The 25,865-nt window shown below is 39.4% G+C and overlaps 1 protein-coding gene across 1 annotated transcript; it reads right to left on the bottom strand.

The window, feature by feature from the left end:
* Positions 1–438: 438 nt before the first annotated feature.
* Positions 439–25,865, bottom strand: LOC139719488 (G patch domain-containing protein 2-like). The gene is made up of 9 exons (XM_071630906.1): positions 25,670–25,865; positions 20,651–21,657; positions 19,332–19,411; positions 15,104–15,271; positions 9,167–9,249; positions 5,477–5,550; positions 4,618–4,743; positions 3,037–3,161; positions 439–1,476 (listed from the first exon to the last, which is right to left on the bottom strand). The coding sequence occupies exons 2-9, from the start codon at positions 21,547–21,549 to the stop codon at positions 1,298–1,300; spliced, it is 1,734 nt and encodes a 577-aa protein (XP_071487007.1). The 5' UTR covers positions 21,550–21,657; positions 25,670–25,865; the 3' UTR covers positions 439–1,297.

The following is a 25,865-nucleotide window of genomic DNA, read 5'->3' as shown; positions in this document are numbered from 1 at the left end:
ACAAACAGCGAGTCCTCAGGACTTGTGTGCAGATAAGGAGGGGAGGACAGTTATCTCATCTCCTACATAATTCAGGAAAATGGTACCTAAACAGCGGAAGGTGATGCTGGTTGACTGCCAAAAGCTAAGGAAATGTAATGTAAATCTTGAGCAGAGCAGTATGGCAGTTACTGACTATGTCTCCCTTTCACTATGGTTTATCTTTTTCTCCCTCCTCACTAGCTTGAGCACAAAGGGAACAATGACTCCTGTCTTTACCAAACAGAATGTATGATTTAAAAAACAAAAATGACTGCAAATACCACGGCAAGAGTTAAGTAAGAATAGATACGCATATACTCCATAATTTCTGATCAAACAGGTACATCAACTGCCAGCTAATATTTTGTGAATCAGGCTATGCAGAGACAGTGCACACCATCTCTCACAAGTGCTGCCGACTCTGATATCAGCATTATGGTACATGATCCAATGAAAGGCTACCTGGCAGGTTAAATTCACATTTAACTGCACCTTTGAGTTGAAGTTGTCAATAGACATATTGCTTGCTAAGAATGCAACAGGAAAAGAGCATGATTTGGCCTATAACTCTATTTGCATTCACATGAAGCTGCTCTTGATACTTTATGAAATAGAAAGATTTTATCATCTTGAGAAAGTTTCTCAACTACAGAATTTCTTCAACACGATTTTGAAGTTTCAACTGTCTCAGTTGATGTGAGGTAAGATTTTCTGAAGCATTTACACTTGCTGGGAATATTTCCTTCAAAAAGCATGATTTTTTATATTTCTTTATTTGGCAGAGTGCTGCTGCAATAGTTCGAAGTGAATTAGTGTCACATAATTATGAGATTAACTTGGCAGACCTTGAATCCTACTATCACAGCAATCTGTGCATAGCTCCTAAAGGCAGCTAGTCTTATGAGGATGCGGTTGGCAAGTTTATTGATTATCTGTGGATGCTCTCCAAAACAAGGCCTGTTCTCATCACAGCTTCTATGTGGGATTCCTCTCTCACAGCAAGCTCTCCATAGGAAAGCGCCGAGAGTTTCAGCTAATAAGTCTACATCGCTGCACCAGCAAGGCCATGGTATCAAGTGAGACATGCATCAAGTTTTACGCAGCCTTTGGGCCAAGAGCTGATGGTCTTACGTGATGTATTTCTGGAGAGAACAAGAAAACCCAGTGACTCCCATCCTGGCTTCTCTTTCACTTCAAATTTCTGGACCAGGTGCGAGTGCATCCACCACGCATAGGGACCACGTGCTCCTTGACCGCATCAAAGATCCCCAGAAACTCAGGTGGGCTTGTAGTAACCCAGTCCCCTGTTCTTGGGCCTCAGGTACGCCTGGACTGGTTCCTGTATGCCGGTCCTGTCAGCCCCAAGCCCTGTTCCAGGGGTCCAGCCCATACTCTGTAGCATACGGCTGCCAACGCTGGTTGAAGAGATGGGCAGAGCATCGCCGCCTACTGCACCTGGTGATTGAACGCAATGACGGTACCGTTCAATATAGTGGCTTCTTATTTTAACAGACTCAACAAATGCAAGATTATCAATGGCTGACAGATTTTTGGATCAGGATCATCAGAATGTAGGGCTTAGGCTTAAATTGAAACTACCGCAAGGTTTAACAAAAAAAGATCCAAGTAATACTAAGTACCCCAAATTAAACAAAAGACCCCTTTGTCTAGTGCTTAAATGAACAGCAAACTTTGCCTTCACGGCACTCCAACTAACGTAAACTATTTCAATTTTCTATTTCAATTGCTGCAGGCCCCTTGGGCAACACCCTCTGAAGTTGGAGTATTTGGACCCTGGCCTAGGGGCCCCCCGGGGGACACCACCACCATTTGTACAAACTATATTCCCATCCCCTACTGATGATTCCTGACAAGTGCAGTCAAAATCCAGCCACTTGCTTTGAAGAAAAGGTAGAGGTAAACAGATTTTTTTTCCTTTTTTTTTAATGAGCTAATTTGGGATATTTGGGCCCCATCCCAAGGGTCCGCTTGGGGGCACCACCCCCATATCTTCTCCCCAATGATGATTCCTACCAAGCTCGGTCGATATCTAGTCCCCTCCCCCTTTTTTTTTTTCAAGAAGAAGATGACAATGTGCAAAAGTCTGCACATGAGGCATGACACATGTCTACCAGCGAACAATCGCCAAAAGCTCACTTGAGTCATTCAGCTCAGGTGAGCTCAGGTAAAGAGTGTGTACCTCACGCTTGGACCAAATTTTATACAATACAAGTACAGTTGAACCTCTCGTATCCGGACAAGTCGGGACCGGGGCTCATCCGGATAAGGGATTTGGCCGGTAACGGCAGACTCAATGCTTTATACATGTACATATACATACACATGTACTGATGTAGCCCATTGTAGAACCACATGTAGTAATGTGTATACTGCAACCTTTTCATTGTTACACTCAGTAACAGACCCCAAAATAGAGGTTCGTGTGTGCAAGAATGAAATCATTTTCTTTTATAAATTCTTGGGATGATTTACCTAAATAACTATTAAGAAATGTATCAAGTATATGTAATTCATGTGTGTTTGTGTAGGAGTTCTCAAGGAGTTGGGAATCCCCCTTTCCTACCGTAATTATTTTTAAAAAAAATCACGGTGAGATTGCGTCCGTATAATAGAGAGATCCGGATAAAGGGAGGCCGGATAAGGGAGGTTCAACTGTAGTTCTATTTTATGAACATATCACATTGTAGCATACAATTTTAAAGTCAAACTGCTGTACTCTGGCAAGTTTGTATTCAGTATCTCTGAATTCCTCCAGTATTACTCAGTTTAATAGCAGGCATCTAAATGTAGAAGAGAGTCATGATATCGACAGTAAATCTCATGTCAACTGAATAAGAAAGTCATTTATTCAAACAAAGAGTCTATTCTTTGTGAAAGTCTTTGCATAAGATAACAAAAGAAGTGATTGAAAAACAAGAATAGGACAATCTTATATGAGGCGTATGTTTGTATATGAGTACATTCTTCAGAGTCCGTATGAAGGTCTCTGCCTACCTTCAAGTGGAGTCCCAGGCGGCGGTGACTTTCTTCTGCGTTTGGCAAATTGTGGGGAAAAGGACTGGCGACCTTTCAGAACCATCTCCGCCCCACCCCCTCCTCCTTCATAATTGATGGTGTGTCTGGTGAACATATAAAAATATTTGACTGTTAATGCATTATTATCAGTAGGCTATATGTAATCAATCTTGCCACTATCCACAGGGCACTAGACTGACCCCCCCCCCCCCCCCAGCATCTTTATGACTAACTTTATATCTGCACGTCTGAAATGGATATCACCTTCAAGTTTCAACACGCTTGTATCAGCAACATTTCTAAACATTTACACATGATATGGTGTTATAGTAAACTAAGGTAGAGTGAAATTTGCGTTGTGATTGGTTGGATAGCCTCACGTGATTGTGCAAAAATTCCGGTATAGTGGCACGACCGTGCCACTATACCAAACGCTTACAGCGCGTGCCTGAGCTTTATGTACGCAGAGATTCGCACAGGGAGGGATGTACTGAGTAGTAAGACAAGGCCAGACTTTCAACGTATGCGCGCGTAGAGCACTGGACGCAGAATGTAGGAGTTTACACGCGAGTCTGCTCTGTGATGTACAATACGCATACGCGGCTGTACTAGCGTCGCGCGCTGTGTACGTAAACTACACTACAGTACAGTACGTAGGTTGTGGTTAACTCTGCGTGCAAGAAATCAGTGCCGGTATGGTGAGTCTAAAGTTAGATCTATTTAGGGCCTAGACCTACAGAAAAGACTACTATAACAATTAGTGCATGTTCTATTGATGCACCAGTATTGGACTATAGAACTCGACAAACAAATACTAAATTATCCCTAGTGCAGTTCTATTCACCTAAGCCTGCGGCCTCGGTGAAACAAAACAGCACTCGGGATAATTTAGTATTTGTCGTTCTCTAATCCAGTACAGTGTATCATAGAGCATGTACTATTTGTATAATATTGTACCTCTCTCAGATTCTAATGAAAGACATTAAAGCAACAAAGAGTACCTGCTTGACATTTTGTGATTATAAAACCAAACACACGTTAGATGTAAGCTTCATTTTTTTTTCATGAAAACAAATGTGGGTTAAATTCATTATGCTGATCTGTACCCAATAAATGGAAGCCACAAAGAGAATACATGCTCTGCATTTGTGCATGAAATGAAGTACAGCTGTACACCTCAGCTGTAAGTTTTATAAGGACAGACGACACATTGCAACGCAAGATTTTGTTTCAAGAAAACAAACATGAGTGTAATATGACAGGCTATATATGCTCTGCAGCAATGTACTGGTATGTAAACCCAAATCTGATAGAATAGAAAAAAAAAAACAGACAGACACAGAGAAAACAGAAAGAGAACAACAACAACAACAAACTTTGTAAACCTCCTGCTAGGTGAAGCATCAAGTTTTCGGTTAAATAATCACACATGCCACAGTCTTTTAAAGTCAGTGTGAATCTCACAAATGCCAGGGTATGAAGTTTTGTTTTGTGTTATTTTATTGTTTTGTTCTATTCTGTTCTGTGTATTCACAAGCGTGACCTCACAGACTGCTGTACCTTGTTTTGGTCAGCACCGACTTGCTCTTCTGACCCCCTCCTTCAGTTCGGACATCCAGTGAATACATGGAGGCCAGATGGAAGACCTGGTTTCTTTCTCCTGTCTTGGACGAATGCAGCTTCAACCTATGTCAAGTTGAGAGGCAGTGACATCAAGGTTCAAGAGAAATGTCATCGAAGTAGTCATACGGATCGTACTTCATTTTATCAAAATTATGTCCTCAAAATTTAACCTGCACCGCAATTGAAAAATAGAATAACAAATTTGTGTTGAGACTCAGAGCCATTGTATATCTCTTATTCCTTCACTTCAATAACAAAAGAAGAGACATATGTAGAGGTTGGATGCTCAATGTCCTTTAACAAAGAAAATGGTCATGTGTTGTTATAACTATGGTATTCAAGAGATAGTCATGCAATTAAAAATTCGAATTTCATGCAGAAATATCATATCATGCAGATGATAAAAACTTTGATTCTCCACAGAATATTGAAGTTTTATGACATGTTGTATTTGGAAAGATAAAATTTTGTGTCTGACCATGTTTGTGTTTATGCAGGTATGAACCGAAGAAGTATTGGCCAAAGATAGTAGGACAATTCTTCTGATGTCTCAAATTATATCACATTACGTGTATGAAACCCATTTCCGCATGCACCCTTCACACAGCATTTAGATGCTAACAGTCCGTTATCACAGGATCTCAGAAAGTTTAGAGGTTTCAGTGGCCATGTTCCTCATTATTTTTCAAATCCACTTCAAATCAAACATGACTTGCAGACTCATTAGAGTGTTATGAAAGGTGCATCGTAAGAATCTAAAGAGAAGTACCTTGGTAAGTTGGAAACACTGACTTACTCTTTCTCAAATGGATTATGCAGAAATCTGACGATCTTCTCATTAAAAGTGGCTAGACTGGATTTCTTCAGTCGCTGTGGGATGAAAAAAAAAGATGAAATGTTAGCAACACATAAAAGCCTGACTATTTTTGTATATTCCATCAGAAACTTTGGTTTGCACTGTTCAGAAAAACAAAACAAAACTAGAGAGGGGCCGTCAAAGGCGGCAGACCCACGCCTAAGTACAAAGTCGGGGTAAACATAATGTGCATTCGGTCATCTACCAGAATTCGGCCACTTAATTGCCAGTGTGCTTTATCACCAGCCAGTGAGTTCTACCAAAGATCGTACACTGAAGTGTACGATCTTTGGTTCTACAGTCACATCACACGCAAATCACATAATTACACATACGGTATTAACACTCATTCACGTACAGGAAAGTCCTTAAGTCTCCTCCAAAAATCCATCGAAAATCCCAAATTCCACCGTCAAAAGTGCAGAATCGGAACTTTTCCAAGCGCGCGCGAATTAAGTCCAGTTTTAAGAGTATTGTCTACGCGACGGGTCGCGGAAAAAGCGCTAAAAATCGAGAAATACGCCGTTTTCTTGCGGGATATTTTGATTATAGCAAGCCGAGAGTGTGATGATATCAAAGGTCGTATGAGTGTACGATCTTTGATGGTATCCACAAAAGCAAAAAAGAAAAACAAAATTTACGTACCCCCTAGGCAATTACCCCTATGATTAGTGTCTACGGGAATTATTCAATGCAAGGGTTGAATGCAAATGTCTACTGCACCAGTATTCGGCCACCAACGAGCGCCGCAACGTCCCCGGTGCAATTTTGCACCAACAGTGTAGAGCGCGATGCATTTTCAGCGGCCTTGCACACGCATTGACATTGAGCACGCATATCGTGCAGTGTGACTGCGACCGAGCAAAATGCTCCTCCAACGAAAAAAACAATCAATGTTAATTTGAAAAATCATCAAATATCAAAGGTCGTATGAGTGTACGATCTTTGATGGTATCCACAAAAGCAAAAAAGAAAAACAAAATTTACGTACCCCCTAGGCAATTACCCCTATGATTAGTGTCTACGGGAATTATTCAATGCAAGGGTTGAATGCAAATGTCTACTGCACCAGTATTAGCCCACCAACGAGCGCCGCAACGTCCCCGGTGCAATTTTGCACCAACAGTGTAGAGCGCGATGCATTTTCAGCGGCCTTGCACACGCATTGACATTGAGCGCGCATATCGTGCAGTGTGACTGCGACCGAGCAAAATGCTCCTCCAACGAAAAAAACAATCAATGTTGATTTGAAAAATCATCAAAATACGGGCCAGTTTGTGATGACGGAGAACGAACTTTCATAAATCTAGAAGGACATAGTCCCTCAAATAGGCCTAAACGTAAATTTCGGAATTCTTACGAACATTTGAGCAGCGAAGTCGGATCGTTGGGGAGTTTATGTCTTCGTATGGTAGCGGAAAATCGCAAAGTGAGAAACGGGAAATTTTCGGAATGGTCACTATACCATGGGGTCAAAACTTCAAGGTCACACAGAATTTGCAAGGGTCAACCGATTATCACCAAAATCTAATCGATTCTTTCCTGTCATTATCCAAACATTCCCTGAACATTTCGTGCAAATCCGTTTTCCCGTTCTCTTGTTATCTTGTACACAAACAAACAAACAAACAAACAAACAAACAAACATACAAACAAACAAACAAACAAACAAACAAACAAACAAAAAAAAACAAAAAAACAAACAAACAAACAAACAAACAAACAAACATACGGAACCCTTTACATAACCCCCTGCCGATTTTCATCGGCGTGGGTAACAAAACTCCAAAGTATTGACATATTTGTAGGACTTATCATTTTTGTCCACTAAATGGACGTGTGGGGGGGGGGTGGGCTGGGAGAGATACCCATTGATCACATTGATTGAGCTACCGTTTGTGATTAACGGTCCCATTGCCCAATTTGGCCTTCAGAAGAAAAATAGAATGTTGGTCATAAAGCAACTGCTAGGGAGTTCAAACACCCACGTGAGCTCTTATACTGAGATGCTACATAAGTACCTTTCTCAGGTAGCTAAGTGCAGTGGCATGTGACTGGCAAGCTTTCATACATGACACTGTATATGGACTAGCTTCATATTAAGTTTATTCCTGAAGAAGCAGAAAATATAAGGTTCTATTTATTACTTTTCATCAGTGATCTGCAGTCAGGCTCAATCATTGCAAGACATCTAGGTTTGTTTACAGGATTATGGTGTTTTACTCTATTGCTACTGAGGAATAATTCCAATATGTAAGTGGATTGAACGAATGCAGATAGTCGAATGCATCAGTGAAGTTTGAGGAAAATTGGTCAATCCATTCAAAGGTTATGAACTTTTAAAGTTTAGGTACCACCATCATTGCAAAGGAGGACATCAATACCATGATTGAGAATTCCACCATTTAGTTTTCTTTTTCTCTTTTATTTTCCTTTTTTTGTGTGGAAAGTACACATCTCTTTCACTTGTTACTAACATATGTTGAGAGTAATATTATGCCCCAGCATTCTGAAAGAGGCAAGCCAAGTGCTCTTTCATTATGCTTGAGAAAATGAAAATACATTGAATTCTCTTTACATTTTTTTCTATATCTTTGATCAACTGTGACATCATGAATTGTTGCAGTCTCCTTATCCAGCAATGGCAATACCAAAACTTTTAAAGGGAGCATCCAATTTTCTTCAATATTCACTGATGTTTTCTTCACTTAGTCCACTTGTATATTTGGGTTTCATTGCCATTCAATCCCAGAGACTTACATGTAGGGAGTATGTGTACAACGCATTTTCCAAGAGTGAGACTGGACACATACCGTAAATAGCGGTGCATTAACCACACCCACGTATTAACCGCACTCCTTTCTTTCAACTGTTGGGGGAAAAAGATATTGGCCTGGGCATATTTCTTTGTATTTTCCTTTGTAAACTAAATATCTAATTTGATTTTCCCTATGAGGAGATAAAGCAATCTTTTTGCAGGGTTGAACGAAAGTCTCAGATACCTTAAAATAACTATTGCCGTCTTTTATTTGAGACCAATTAAATGAAAGAAATATAGAATGAAAACATTTGAAATCATGAAGGTGGTCTTCAACTTCATCTAGCTTTGAAACATCCTTTTCCTGTTCATTCCCCAAGGCCCCAGACTGTTTATGTTTGAACAAAGAGAAGAGTACCTGGTAGTGACGCATAAGCGATATACGGTCGATATATGAGATCACTACTATCTAGGCTCTAGTTAGGGTAGGGAGTAAGGAAGAACATCAATACCAACGGCACAACGTTTCTTCTGTCAGCTCTACGTAGACAGAATGGCTTGCCATTGATGTTCCAAGCAGTATTGCTGATGTAAATCCATGATGAGCCATTCAATTTCAAATGATTAAAATGTCTCCAATGCATCTCTTTATGAACATTCAACTATCCAAACCATCCACAGGCGAGCTGAGAATGGTAGAGTGTACACATTCATCATTGTCTGCACACTATATGCTGACATGCAGTATTGGCTGTAACAGTGTACAAACCACATCCTGAATATTTACCCGTTTCAGCGGGCAAAAAGGCGCAGTTAATTAACCATTATTTATGGTATTCAAAAGGACAGAACACCTGTGTGACTGATTTTACCTTGGGTTTTAGTCTTCCTCTACAGCTCCTTATGATCTGGGGATCCTCCAGACCTTGGCAGCCACGTAGTTTAGACTGAAATGCTGCAGACAAGAAGATAAGAGTGATGACTTACTAAGTAGGGCATCATCGTGAAAAAAAAAAGATGTGCTACCAGTATCATTTTAAACACACAACCAATTTCTCTCAAAATGTATTCCTACAAATGTTAGGCCAACGTGATTAAAAGGGAAGTTATTATTATTTTTTTTTTTTTGTGTACATCTAATTCATGCAGGAAGAGAAGAAGATAAACATAACCACATCGGCGCTGGTGTGGAGATGAGTAGGTGTTGAAAATATGAAGGCTAGGGTACTGTATTTACACCATATATTTTGCAGGGTTTTTTATTCTTGGGTGTTTATTCTTTTATTTCTTATTTTGGTTTTTGGTTTTTTTTAGTCCAGAAATACGTGTTGCTTGAAGGTTTGCATGGTGGAGTAAATAAGGGAGAAAGGTTTGCAGTAACACCTTGTAGGGATCACTGCTTGGCAAAAGAAGAGCCTAGAAAGAGGAGAGTTGAGGATGGAAGTGACATAGGGGGATTGTCGAGAAGGTAAATAGTGACAAGTGGGGGGTACCAGTGAGCTGGAAGTTTAAGTTTTAAAAGTGTAAGTTGAAGTTGATGTGAAAATATCAGTTCTAATCCTGACATGACTGCAATGTGCTTGCATACTTTCCTCCATCCATTGCTGCACTCCTCGATTGCGAATTTCATCATGCACGGAATTGTCGGAAAGTCCGGATTCACAAGAATTAGACTAGCCAAATACATGGAGCATACAGTGTTTGGAAGGGAGGGAGATCTTAAAGTGGCTTAAGCCAAAGGTTATGGATGCTTGAAATTTGGTACAAGTATGGATCAACAAATGTGATATAATGTTGTACACTGTAATATGTTCATGTAATATTACATTTTGTTCACTTATAAATTCATTGTGTACAGTGTAGTTTTAATTTCTGACATCATCAACTAAACATTTTTTTTTAACCTTTACTGTTCAAAATAATATGAAGATTAGACATCACTAGACAAATGGTGATCATAAATGCGCATGTACATAAATGACAATCATTTAAATAGGCCATCATGACGTATAAAATACTGTGTTGCATAATGAAAATGCAAATAATTGATGCTAATAACATATAAGTTTATACAAATTATCAGTACATGCACACTTATAAATGAACCTTAAAAAAACCTGCTGGATGGTGGAAATGAAAGCTTGACATGTAAAATAGAATTAGGGTATACATTTGTCCAAATCATGTGATTCATGATATTTACTCTAAAAAAAAAAAAATCTGCATGACACAGGAAAACATTCCATTCCAATGTCATAATGAAAGGCACATAAGGAGCCAAGAGCAACAGACAAGTTGTAGAGGGTTGAATGTACATCTCATTTGTTGTTCCCACACCAGATAACAGTTTGAACTGAACATGATACTCTGTAGATGTCTGCAAACAACTGCAAATCTAATCAACTTCAAATTAAAAGGGTTTGAGCGTGACTGCTACTTAAAATGCTAGGGGCCAACACAACAATTTGTTCTTAAGACAGTCTAATATTTAAGGCGTGCTGAAGCATACAGTCTACAGGATTGATCAAAGAGGAACATGGATGGGTAGGTATGGATTGTATATGTACTGTTATGAAACTACTTTATTTGGCCATCTCTTCACAACAGTCTCAAGTATTAGTAAAATTATCATGTGTCCTGGTGAAGAGCAATGTAACAAATGGTCCGCTATCACAATAAACATCTTGGCAACAGAAACACTTGATTTGAATATCACGATTAAGTATGGTGCTAGAGGCCACTGGTGTTCTTGAGACATTCTACTATTCAATGTGCGCTAAAGTGCATACATTCAACAAGCTCAGACAAACAAGTAACTTCAGTGGGTACATGTTGTTGTAAGGCAACCCCCTTGTTCATCTCCCTCTCGACAAAAGTCTCAAGTATCAGCAAAACAATCAATTGTATTGATGAAAAGTCAATGTATCTTTCCTGCCTACCATTCCAATAAGCGTCTCGACAAGTGGGACACTTGATTTAGATAACAAGACTAATGTGGTGCCCCAGGCATTATGACATCATCAATTACTGCTGTTTCCATGACAACCATATCTACATTATAAAAGCTAAAGAAAAACAGTCAGGCACTGTTACTACAAAATTCTTTGGCACGTAGAACCAATTTGTGCAAAGCAACATGTGGAGGCTTCATGCTAGCACCTGATAAACTAAAGCTTCTTTCAAAACATGAAGAAAATACTTATGCAGCCATTTTTGTTTCTATCATTTCGCATCTCAATTTCTATTTTCCCAATCAAAAATTGATATTTCAAAAGGAGCAAGATGGGGGCAAAGAGAGAGGGAAATGAGAGCAGAGTTGTTTGTCTGCATACATTACAGTCATTTGGGTTGACTAGACTTCTGCACAGTTTTGTGGTAACAGCACAGCAACTACTATAAAAGTCAATATATTTTAGCACAATGAATTTTTCATGCCGAGTGGTTCAAAAACACCTTCGTGGGTTCTTGAATTTGTGACCACTGCACAATCGCTTTGCACTCATATCATATGTTTCCATCCAATTCACAGAAGGGTAAGACAGAATTTGATTTAAACCATTTAATTCTGACTTTTTATCAGGGCAATTGTGTTATAAATTAAGACAAGAAGTTATACTGAATACGCATTTTTATTATATAAAAAAAATATAAAGGGAATTCCACACACAAAAAAAATCATTTTTCATAAAAACTAGAACTATCACTCAATGTGATTAATACCCCCACCTAACACTGAGGGAGTTAGCTCAACTAGCAATGATTACTGTGTATGCTTTTTGTTGAAAAAAAAACCCACACAAAACAATTACCATGACAATGTACTGTTCAACATTGAAGAAATTTATATTTTGCTCACTGATACTCATGTGCCATATCTCAAGCCAAGTGCTCAAAGCCTGAATGAGCAAAGTAAATAAATCAGCAATTTCTATGATTTTCATTAAAAAATGTTGTTACCATGGCAGCAAAATGTTTAACATTGGAAAAAATGAAGTTTGCACAACTATGTATCACAGCTGTCACATGTGCCAAATTTCAAGTCAAATGCTCATAAGCATAGGGAGTTAGGTGAATTCACAATACCTTGTATCATTGTATGATTTTCATTCAAAATATGCTGTTACCATGGCAACACATTTTCCAACAATGATGAAAGATCAATTTCTCGCAGCTAGGTAATATAGTGGTAACATGTGCCAAATTTGAAAGCAAGTAAAAAAAAAAAATGATTAAAAAAACTGAGACTCACTGAATTCCAAATATTTATGATTTCCACTCAAAATATACTAGTACCATGGCAATGCATTGTTCAAGAATGACGAAAGATGAAGTTTGCACATCTTTGTACTATAGCAGTCGCATGTGCCAAATTTCAAGCAAAATGCTCAAAGACTGAGAGAGTAAGCTAAATCCACGATGTTTCTGTATGCTTTTCAGTGAAAAAATGCTGTTACCATGGCAACGCATTGTTCAACAATAACGAAAAATTAAGTTTGCACATCTATGCACCAAAGTGGCCACATGTGCCAAAATTCAAGCTAAATGCTAAAAGACTGAGGGTGTACGCCGAGTCCACAATATTTTGTATGCTTTTTAGTGAACAATGCTGTTACCATGGCAACGCATTGTTTAATATTGACGAAAGATTAAGTTTGCACATCTACGTACTATAGCGGTCACATGTGCCAAATTTCAAGCCAAATGCTCCAAGACTGAGGGAGATATCTGAATCCACAGTATATTTGTATGATTTTCATTCAGAATATGCCGTTACCATGGCAACGCATTGTTTAACAATGACGAAAGATTAAGTTTGCACATCTACGCACCATAGAGGTCACATGTGCTAAATTTCAAGGCATATGCTCAAAGACTGAGGGAGTTAGCTGAATCCACATTTTTTTTGTATTCTTTTTAGTGAAAAAAGGCTGTTACTGTGGAAACGCATTGTTCAAGATCAACAGAAGATGTGTTCTGCACACATACTGTAGTGGCTACATGTGCCAAAATTCAAGTCAAATTTGCCAAAAATCAGGGAGTTAGGTCAATCCACATATTTTTGTATGATTAGTATTTTAAAAAAACTGCTGTTGCCATGGCAACAGATTTATTCACAAGCAAAAAAGGCGTCCTGCACAATTACACATTATATTGATCGTATATCCCAAATTTCAATTGAATTGCCTTTGAGAGAGAAGTTCAATCCACAACATTTTGTTAAGATTTTTTTATAAATTTGCTGTTGCCATCGCAACGCATTATTCATTACTAATGTAAAAGGTGTTTTGTACATCTCCCTTTGATAGCTGTCAGATTTGCCAAAGTTGGGGTCAATTGCTCAAAAAATGAGAGTAGTTTGATCCATAAGTTTTTAAATGAAAATTTGCCATTGCCATGGCAATGCATTATGCAATACTAACGAAAAAGGTGTCTTGCACATCTACCTTTGATAGCTGTCACATATGCCAAATTTGGGGTCAATTGCTCAAAAAATGAGAGAGTAGTTTGATCCACAAGTTTTTTAATGAAAATATGCCGTTGTTATGGCAACACTTTATGCAATACTAACGAAAAAGGTGTCTTGCACATCTACCTTTGATAGTGGTCACATATGCCAAATTTGGGGTCAATTGCTCAAAAAATGAGAGAGTAGTTCAATCCACAACATTTTGTAAGATTTTTTTTTTAAATTTGCCGTTGCCATGGCAAGGCATTATGCAATACTAACGAAAAAGGTGTCTTGCACATCTACTTTTGATAGCTGTCACACATGCCATATTTGGGGTCAATTGCTCAAAAAATGAGAGAGTAGTTCGTTACACAACATTTTGTAAGATTTTTTAAAAATTTGCCATTGCCATGGCAACGCATTATGCAATACTAACGAAAAATGTGTCTTGCACATCTACCTTTGATAGTGGTCACACATGCCAAATTTGGGGTCAATTGCTCAAAAAATGAGAGAGTAGTTCGTTACACAACATTTTGTAAGATTTTTTAAAAATTTGCCATTGCCATGGCAACGCATTATGCAATACTAACGAAAAATGTGTCTTGCACATCTACCTTTGATAGTGGTCACACATGCCAAATTTGGGGTTAATTGCTCAAAAACTGAGAGAGTAGTTTGATCCACAACATTTTGCAAGATTTTTTTAAAATTTGCCATTGCCATGGCAACTCATTATGCAATACTAACGAAAAAGGTGTCTCGCACATCTTACTTTGATAGCGGAGACACATGCCAAATTTGGGGTTAATTGCTCAAAAAGTGATAGAGTAGTTCGATCCACAAGTTTTTATGAAAATATGCTGTTGCCATGGCAACGCATTATGCGATACTAACGAAAAAGGTGTCTTGCACATCTACCTTTGATAGCGGTCACACATGCCAAATTTGGGGTCAATTGCTTAAAAAATGAGAGAGGAGTTCGATCCACAAGACCTCAGAGTGATTCCTATATGTGGGTGTGGGTGGGGGTATAATTACACATTCCATCAACTTGATACTGACATATGTTAAGGGTACCAATTATTCCCCCTGCTTTCTGCAAGCGGTTAGTCAAGTGCTCTTTCATTATGCTAGAAAAGTGAATTTTTGTGGAATTCCTTTATACTTGCTTTATATCGTTGTCCACACATACGTCATAATCTCTAGTAGTCTCCTCATCCAGTGGTTCCACCACCAAAACTTCAAAAATTCATAACTTTTGCATCGATTGTTGCTGCTTTCTCTAAATCCACATTTCCCTTTGGGTTTGGGTTTCCTTTAATTGCCCTTGATATAACTTTTTGTTCTTTATTCCTACCTTTTTGACCAGGTTTGGAGAGGTGCTGGAAGCTACCGGTGAGGATGCTCTGAAAGGTTTGCTCGTCTTCGTACTCCTCCAGCGTTTTGGTCTCCCACCACGGTGCCACCGTTGGGATGCCCGACACGCTCCCTGGCTCGTGATAGAAGTCACTCTGCTCATCATCACCTGACTCACAGAAAGTGAAAGGAAAAGAGGGTGTGTGTGTGGGGTGGGGGGTGGTTGGAGAGAAGATGTGAATATGAAATAATGGGTAACAGAACAAAGATGCTTTAATAGAGGATCCCACTCCTTAGATTTTTGCTGTGCAACCTTTCATTATGCTGATTATGATCTCATGATACTGTATACCCCATATACAATGTATATTTAGAGAGTGTGTGAGTTGGGGTCTTCCCGACAATTTCGCCAGTGATCAAATTCATGATTGTAGCAGGGAATAATTTTCCTGGTATCGCATCGCAATTTGCTATGCATTTTTACACCACTGCTACACAAACTAACTTTTGTGTAGCAGTTTTCTTACATAGAAGTGTACAGGATATCATTGAAGATATTTTTCATCAGCTGAAATTGCTAATCAAATTTGATTAAATTTGAGTTTGAAAATTATTCCCTGTTGTAGAGTACAGTACTGAATGAAGAAATGTATGCATGCATGTCACATTCATGTCAGGATGAGAGTTAACATTTTTGCATGTTTTTAAATTCTCGAATAGCATCTGACTCGTGAAATTCATGAAAATAAAAACCTTGGCGTTTAAATAAAAAAATGTATTTGGCATATACAGTAAACTATTCAAAGCTGAAACTTTGAATAACATAGAGAAAAAGTAGAGATAGTTTTCAAACATGCTCATGGTTGCACTATAAAAGGAGGGTAGCTGAATTGTATGTGTCAGCTGTGTCAATTCAACTCACACTCCCTTACAATGTATCAGTCCCTGACTCAACAATGGATTACAGATGTACATACTTGTAGTTGTACAATAATTGATCCATTTAAACATTATAAAAGACAAAAGTCAATAAAAAGACACATTTGTAACACTCTTGACATTGACAAGTTTACTGAGCATCACATCCACACACAAAAAATATAACTTCTTGGTGTGTTGTGTGTGTGTGTGTAAGTGTGTGTGTATGTACAGGTGTGTAGAATTTAACACAAATTGCCTCTCATGAATGATTTTGTACTTTTACAACTCTTTATTGACAAACAGAGTGTATCCATTGCCAACAGGAATCTGGTTACCTAGATATATTAAATAAAGCCAGGTTTCAATGGTTTATGTACAAAGGGAACAAGAGAAATATGTACACAACAGATCAGTAAACATAATAGTACAAAGTACACAGTACCTACATTTGTACATACAATTTTGTAAGATATTCCCGTATCAGCTTTCACTCTGTAATATCTTCACTATTTCTTTCTGGGGCCAGCTGCTAGAACTTCATGTGTCTGAATTACAAATGTACCTCTAAATCTATGAAACTTCCATAAAACTGCACATGTATGTTACGCCATATATTTTGCAGGAATTTTGCTTTCACAAATTTTGCTACGTGTAGTTGGGTTCAATTTGCAAATTACAGTGCTCACAGAAACATACAGTATCAACTCTGATCCCAACATAAATGTGACATACACAATATCTCAGTTGATTGCTGTACTCCATGATTGTGAATTTAAACACTAACGAAATTGTCCAGAAGTCCCGTATCATGAAAAAATAGACTTGTTAAATATGGTATATAGAGTATACGGTACACATATTTTGGTGGTGTTTTTTTTTTTTTTTTTTGGGGGGGGGTCATGAATACCAAGGTACGATGACAAAGCAACAGCATTTGATGTTCAGAGGCCAGATAAAGTGTGCTGATTATCACGCATCACTTTTCATCAATTTGTTTATACAACTTACAAGCACTTGAAAATTGTGAAATACAATCTGTGAAAATTGTGAAATACAATCTGAGCAAATATTGATGGTACTTTACATCTTGGAGATTCATAAATTGGTTCTACATGTAAGAATTGGCATAGTCTCTTCAATTTACAACAGACCTTGTTGGACTGAAGATTAAATTGATATCAATGTACAATGTAGGCAATACAAATGAAAGCAATCACTCATCATTCTGTTGCTGTGGGTAAACAAATTACAAAAAGCAACACATCTGCATTCATTCGCTATCACTACATTGTGTCCTCTATGACTGAAACCTTCATGTCTTTCTGTACATGTAATGAGTAATGAAAACCCACTCATTTTTCTTTGGTGCAACGTCAACTGAATGTAAAAATCCAGAGTCTGAGTTGGCAATTTACACTGAGGCCTCATCAGAAATGCTCTTGAACAAAGACACAACAAACCTGAGACTGCTACAAGCAGAAACCCCCGAGCATCCCTACCGTTGTATAAGTCAATAACCAGACTATTGATTTCAGAACCAAAAAGATTTGAACTTTATTATGACGCAGAATAACTTCACCCACGTTTTATGTCTTTACCTGTAAATCTAATCTGGGTAAGTTGCAAGAGAAACCGAGTGCTTTTTCATCTCCTCTTTTTCCCCCACACACTTCTTGAATTATGATGAAGTAACAGATTTTTTTCCCCCATAATTCCATTCCATTCTATTTGGATTGGAGATTAATGCAGATTGGCTTAATATGCTATCTATCAAATTGATGTTTAGTGATAGATGAATTATTTTATTAGTACAAATGTGCAAAGTGGGTTCAGATGATGGTAATAGGTATGTGTACACTGATACATACAAAATTAGGCCCTACCATTGCACAATAATTACTCACCATTATCATCACTTATTCATTCTTTCAATCATTCTAATCATAAGTTCACTAAATTAGCTTAATGTCAAATCTTGAATTTATTGGGCTGTTAAAGTCTCAATGCACATTCAACAGATTACTTATGAACCAAATGCCCCTTAAAAATGATGCCAAACTCATCTGATATGGCAGTCATTAGTTCTACCATGTTTGTAACTAATACTGTAGTCACAATGCAGTAACTCTCTCTTGTTCTCCACTTTTTAATTCATTTAACACTTTATTTATTTCTTTTCCAAAAACGCCACTTGAACTTTCTCGTAAAAATAAAAACAAACCATTATAATACCAATCCCTAACATCACATACATGTACTAACACCTTATCCAGCATCATCTTAAAAATCATCTATTCACAAGAAACTGAACCCCAAATTCCCTTTGTTTTCTTTATGTAAACATAAAATCTTAACACCTCCCCCACCCCTCAAAAAAAAAAAAGCTTTGCAGATGTTATAATCAACTTAATATCACATCTAAAATCATCAAACACCATACATCATATCGTCACTGGGGTGACAAGACCTTGTATCTCAAATTTTGGAAAAAATGACTTTTTAGATTAATGGTCAGATAATCAGTTGTGAAGTGATGTCCTGTCCAAATCCTAGCTGATTTACCTAAGAAATGAAGCCAACACGGCATGTCAAAGTAGAGGCTATCCCATTTGATAAAGTGCGTTGGCTGCCGTGTTTTTGTTTTTTGTTTGTTTGGTTGTTTTTTTTTTTTGCTCTCCTGAACATTAAACATTTGGCAGATATGAGGTCTTGTTGCCCCAGTGACGCTATATACTCATAATGAATCAAACCCCAAATGCTGTAAGTAAAGCTTTAACATTCCCAAAGGTTCTTTCCGTGCATTATAAGCATATGATGAGATAAGTGATATTCTAGACAGGGCCTGAATGTGGGCTTTCATGTTCTGTTTATCTACGGACCCTAGCATGGAACAGATTTTCTTTTTGTTTTCTTTTCGAACTAGGTTCTTGTGAGACATTGCAAAGCAAATGACATCACGTCTGCAACCAAGTGATTCAATGTCTGCTTGAAGGGGTGCATATTTTTCTTCTTTTCTTTTGTTTGTATCTGTGATATTGTGACTAAATCTTTCATTTAGTCTAAAGGAACCCATTTTCCATGACTCACACAACTTTATCATGGAAGGATAGTACTGTTCACATACATCTGTACTATGGTCTCCAGGTGTTGTAACATTTTCATTTACGAATTTGGCATCCCTGGCATTATTTAACTATCTGTGAGATTTCATAGATCAGTAATATTCAAAATCATGAAATTCTGCATCTATAAACATTGTTAAACGTGCCAAAATGGAGCAGAACAAGTTAATGCAATGGGGTTCTTACCCTCTCTGCCCTCATCATTTGTATAGCCGTCATCTTCTTCATCCTCGTCACTTGATGACATGTAGCTGCTGCTTGTCTCACTGAAGTTGGAAATGTACATCAGACAAATTGACGTACAGCACACATGTATACTTGTCAGTATAATGACAAAAGATATTGCCATACAGTTTATACAGCCACTGCTCATCTCACAGAAGTTGGAAATGTACATCATACAAGTGTAAACTTACCTATCAGTACAATGTAAAAAGATATTTCAATACAGTTGAGTTTGCTCAACAGACAACAGAACAGTTACACAGGAGACTATGCAGGTTTAGGTTTGGCTTGGGTCAAAGAACATGTAATGTGTCTATACTACATGTAGAGCAAGAATGCATGTTTGATGCTAATGGGTGCTATTTAAACAAGATGAAGCTATATTTTATGGGCCAATTATAACATGAAAGAGAAGACCCCCTGGTCTAGCACTCACATGAGCAGCACTTTTTGCCTTCGTGGCACACCACCTGATGCAAAACGTTTTTAAAAAACTTGAGATTCGGGGCTTGCTGCAGGCCCCTTGTGCAATGCCCTCTTAAATTTGGGTACATACATTTAGGCCCCCATCTTAGAAATCCTCCAGGGGGCACCACCACTTTTTATACAAACTTTGATCCCCTACCTGACTGATGATTCCTGTCATGTGTGGTCAAAATCCAGCCACAAGTTTTTAAGAAGAAGATCAAAATGTCCACAAAAAAAAAGGGGGAAAAAATGAATATTAGTTGGGCACCAGGGCTCCACCCCAAAGGCATTATTGTAGGGACACCACCAATATTTGTAATAACGATTCTCTCATTCCCACTGATACTCTCAAAAAGTTTGGTCAAATTCAGCTCTTCATTTTCAGGAACGATGATGGACCCTTGTATGCAAAAAATGTATTACATCTAATGTACACCACATACCGGAAAACGGGTGGTGAACGGTTGGATAGTGAACAATCGCAGTAGATCAGGTGAAATATTCTGGATCCCACTCATTTAAATCCAAATTACTATTTTAACAAAAAAGTTTTTGCTCCTTTTACCACAAGGGACCTACATTATATCCTGAATATCTCGTCAAAACCCAGGCAAAAATTAGATAAGAAACTGGTAATGCTCTCTTGAAAAAGGAAGGATTAACTTTCTAAAGAAATTTAGTTAGTAGTACAAAATAATTCAATTTTCCATATTCACATAAACGTATTAATCTGAGACTGTGAATATGTGAAACTCTTCTTGGCAAACTGGCATGATGATAAAATGTGATATCCTCTGAAAAGAAGTACTCACTCATTCTTCGGGGTTAATGGTTGAGCCATAGTAACATCACTGTCATTACTTGAACAGTCCATATTCTTAGCCTCTGGCACCTCAGTGGAAGTTGCTCCATCCGAGCTGGATGATCGAGTTCTCTCCTTTGACAATGTGGTGTCGGTGGATTGAGACTCCACCGAGCCTCCACTCTCTGGCAAAGATTTGCTTGGTTGCCTGCTGGGCAAGTCCTTGCTCACTTCCACTTCACCTACATTTGACTCGCGTTCAGGTTGGTCAAGTGGATTTTGCGGCTTGATTCTTGGCTTTAAGCTTGTCTTTTTTGATTTGGCAGAAATAATGTCAAATCCAAACTCTCCTCTGGCTCTGGGACCTGCTTTGCCCTTGCCTTTAAATTCTTCCTTTTGTCTTGGCTGCATCTTCTTGACATGTGGTCGCTTGTGCAAGAGTTCTGGGACAAAATCCGGCATTGATGAGCTGCGCACCATGCAAGAGGAAGCAGCTGGAATGGACTCTACGGCCATTCGTTTGAAGCGCTTCTTTCGCTTGTTGCCTGTCTTTTTAAGTTTTGTGTGATTTTCTGTGACAGAGTCGGACTCACCATACAGATTGCTAGATGATGTGACATTGAGAGACGAAAGCCTCTTCATCATGGCAGTGTCATCCGAGCCGGAGTCACTCTGCCCCTGCTGCTGCTGGGATGTAACATTGTCCATGTAGTCCTTGAGCGCCTCATCAAGGCTGGAATCGGAGCCCTCACTGTACTTGATGGCATACTCCCAGATTGGGTTGGGGTCGAGCCGCCTCTTCCGTCCCCTCCTCTTGCGAGACTGCCGGCGCACCGACTTTGGGCTGTTGAAGTCCGAAGTGGGACAGTCCTTGCCAGACTCGGCCTTGGAGGCCATGTCTGACAACATACTTGTGCAAGTCACTCGATTAATCCTTCATTTACGAGCAACAGTGTCTTGATTACAGGGCCACTGCAGTCAAGTTCCAACTCCAAGGAATACATCACATCACCCGACCTGGAGTTGGAGAGAAAAAAATTATTTAGTACAAAACATGCAAATTCTGGAACCTATCGTATACATATACCAGCATCTTTAAATGCAAGAAGAATACCAAACATATTCATCATTGCTTTCACAGACTTGTTTGACATTTTTCATAATCTTTTACAAATGTCAGTTGTAAGAAAAATTGAAGTGGCATACCTACATAACATCAATTATACCCTGTGTGGGATGACACTCTCTCATTCTTCAATGGTTGAACTCTGCTAATGCTGTAAAACTACTGGCAGGAAAACACACACACACACACACACACACACACACAACATCCACGTTCTTTGCCTCAAGAATTTGATTTAGCATAGCAATTTCCCGTTTCCAAGTCTTACAACAGATTCTGGTAAGTACGAAGAGTACTGGATAGATCTCCATTTATGTTTAGTGCACATCCTGTCTGCAGACATCATATGTTAGAAAGATTTCATTATGGTCTTCCTCCCTCCCCCCACAACTTGTATTTTGCCATACCACTCTACCCTACCTTACACAAGCCCGGCGATATGGTGCAATTAACTCCATGAAAAGGGGCGTTTTGAATTCATAATGGTCATCGAAGCACTGTGCGGAGCGAAGAACAACAAATCTTGAAAGTTCACCTCATCGTATCTCCCTTATTTTACCACCAAATCCCTTGAAACTTCCATAATATGTATCTACGTGTATAATATGAATATGTCATCCTTCATCTGAATTTTGGGCAAAAATGCTGATGTATCTTTCGAGGTATTTGTATTTTTGAGTCGATCGTGGGAAAGGGTTAGGATTATTTCCCGACACAAGTCTGCGAAGTACTGCATGAATATGCATTTGATTAACATACATTGTACATGCGTATTGCTGGTCTGTATACCCCAGACTCACTTCCTGCAAAGTTTTGTGTTTGCGTAATCAGTAGTTAGGTTAAAGTCGGACGATCGTCACCCCTAATGGTGTACATTATTTCGTAAACTCCCGAACGACCGAAGTTTGTGCATGCAATTCAGAGACTCCAACCCAAAGCACCTTCTGATCTGGAGATTCTCCCGCCCGAAAGCCCTTGCAAACGGGAGACTCCAAGTTGATGTGTGCGAAGCACGAAGCTCCCAGGGTTCTGATGTTCTCTGGTGCTATCTAAGGCTTATTCTTTCAACATACGATAGCAATAAGTAAGAAATCCTTTCCACCGGGAGACACAGAGCCAGGGCGGGAGAAATCAAATCTCAAGCGGGAGAACGGAGATTTTGCAAAAATGGGCTTTCGGCGGGAGATCTCCCGTCGAAAACGGGGGAGGTTGGAGTCTCTGGCAATTGTGCAATGCCAGACTCGGTGCTATATCCATAAACTTGACGGACAATGCTGCCATTGAGACACGGGTGTGTGTGTGTGTGTGTACGCATCATACATTGTGACCGTGAGCTGCGGTGATTGGAGGAGCAGAGGCCAGAAGATGCGTGGCTCTTTTGGCCTCTCTGCATGCGCTATGGCGCACTGAGAGTGTGCTTCCATTCGGAAGCTCTCGTGGCTCGGACAGCCATTTTGGTCAGGAGATTTCTAGTCTATTAAAGTGTTGTTCGCTGACCCATTGAGCCAGCGCTATTCTCATTCCGTGTCACTACATTTGATACAGAATGGGGGAGGCAGCGTGTTGCGTTCATCTCCGTGCCACACAAACCACTCGCCACGATTGTAAGGCTTTAAAAGCAGAGCAAATAGACAACCAAATTTAAGAGATAATACTGGACATGTACAACTACAACTGTAGATCAGCCTCCTGCACAAATGTTTGCTACTGGTCAGTACATACTTAGCCAATCAGCGGCGACAGGGTTCAGTTTCGGTCCATAAGGTGGTGAGTGGGTGAGAGACGAACCCTGCAATGTGCGGTCAACTGTTTTCAGGCAGCACGAAAACCAATATATGGGACTGTGTAAATCTTACGCTGTAGATTTTACGTGGATCACAAATGACAGTGATCTCTGTCTTTTTCTCCGACATAACCATGCAACAAATATCCATAGAAAAGACTTATGGAACACGGTATACTATCACAAGTCATATACCAAGTTTCATTTTGGGGCAATGAAGAAAAATGTGAGAAAATATCATTTTTTAAAGAACAAATTTTCTGTTTAGGGAGCTAAGTTCAACGTTAATTTCACAGGTTTATCCTCAATCAAACTCAAAATACAATTGTAACTATTAACATTATTGCAAGCTTAGAGAATAGTTTCTCCTTCAATTGCTGTATACCGGTAGATATAATCATTGATGGCTTCTGAGGCAAGATATTGTAATTGTCCCTGCAACACTTCCCAAGCGTTTTATGTTTAGCACGTTGTTTACTTTATGCAAATCAGGCAGAAAGGTCAACTGTTTTTGGCGAGCTAATTGCACCGTATCACCGACCGAGCCTGTATCCTTGTTAGCCATGCACAGATGCGTGCACAGTTGGCAAATGGTGGGGACAACATGAATTCCTGTCTACAGCTAACAAAGATAGGGTACGTGTACAGTAGGCCCTAAAGCAAATTGTCCCGGGTTTGGGACAGCGATAAGCTCGACTTATGGGCGGCTTGCTTGTGTTGAGTGGTACAGGAAGTGGAGGGCATATTTCAAACAAGTCTTTCCCATTCGATAAACATTTTTATTGATCATGTACAATGTAGAGCAGGCACAGGTGACTTTTGCAGCATGTAGGAGTAAAGAATGAAGCATCCTATTTAACAACAGTTTGTTTGATTTTGGGAAAATGCAAATATAACTGAGTGACCCGCACCTCGTCACACTTAATGTTTATGCATGTTTAAATGCTGAAGATTCCGACAGAACCACAAGTTCACTGATCCATGCCAGAAATTTGCAGCTATCGTCGTCAAATGCGAACAATGTGGAATAGTTGTGCGCTAAAGGAAGGGGCCCACATCTCGTCACCCCGCGCTCCATAGCATAGGCAGAGCATGTAAAAGACATGTGCGGGTGACTCTGATTCAGAGCTACCAAGTCTCACGCATTCTGAGTGAGACTCAAGCATTTAGGGGTCGTCTCACGATCTCACGCATGGCACCCATTTTTCTCACGCATCGGGCAAGTCTGCAATTTGGGCTCATAATAAGGAGCAAAGCTCAAAGGATTAAAGTGATAGTTACAATTAAAGGTATATTTTCCTTTTGTCTTTCAAAATAAGTAAAAAATAGTCACTTAAGTATGCACCTGATCACATCATTAGGAGCTAAAAAAGTGAAAAAGCTCCCTACCTTGGGAGGCCACGGGGGGGGGGGGGGGGGGGGGGGGGGGGAGGGTTGGAACCCCTCCCACACCCTCGCTTGCGCGCATATTCGCTTGCCAAGATGTCGAGTCATGAAAATCTCACTCATAAAAATGTTTTGAACTTGGCATCCCTGCTGATGCTCCCATAGACAAAGCACAAAAAAGATGCGTGTGGGTGACCATGATGACACTTATCAGTTATAACACGTAGGCCTATTCCTGTTAATGGGAAATAAATCTAGGTATTTTCACGAAAAATTGTTCCGTTTTCAATTCAATTCAATTTGCTTGGTTGTGGTGTGGTTAACCCTGCAAAGTTTCAAGCATGCTGAACACAGTAGACCGGGCCTGGGCGTACATTTTTGTTCAGTGCGCGTGCGCTTGTTGCAATTTTACGCAGGGTGATGGTATTCATTCTGGCCCCTGACACTGGCCCTGACGAGGTGCGGCACACGCACACCAAATAGACCTAGAATCTAATTTGATATTTGATAGCACCATTGGTCAGCCCCTGCTTTCTCACATAGAATACTGGAATGGTCTGGTGCCATACAACATTTGTGGAGTGTGAATTTACCACCGAAATACCACGCTCGTCATTCAAATCAAACAATCCAAAAATAAACATTGCAACAATATCATCAATCACCACTGATCACCGATCATATGCATGGAATAATAATGCAGCGCAGTGCCAGTGGCAGTGGTGCCAACTCACTGCTAAGTGTTAGATGCTCCAAATCCGGGCTTGTAGAATAACATTTGTGATGGTGATTCGATCTGCTGAGAGCTCCCAATACTGCTCTTGATATCATCTAACGTGTTGCTTTGAAGGAGAAATAAACATAGGTCTAGCCATATTACTTAGACAGGGTCCACCACCAGTGAGCCTCTGCGTGTTTATCCGTCCTCGA

The sequence above is a fragment of the Diadema antillarum genome, unplaced genomic scaffold (assembly GCF_040938485.1).
Source record: "Diadema antillarum isolate AM-2024a unplaced genomic scaffold, OU_Dant_1.0 scf00000111, whole genome shotgun sequence".
In the NCBI taxonomy this organism is placed as follows: Eukaryota; Metazoa; Echinodermata; class Echinoidea; order Diadematoida; family Diadematidae; genus Diadema; species Diadema antillarum.
Note: the sequence above shows the minus strand (reverse complement) of the source record. Positions and strands in the feature narration are given on the sequence as shown.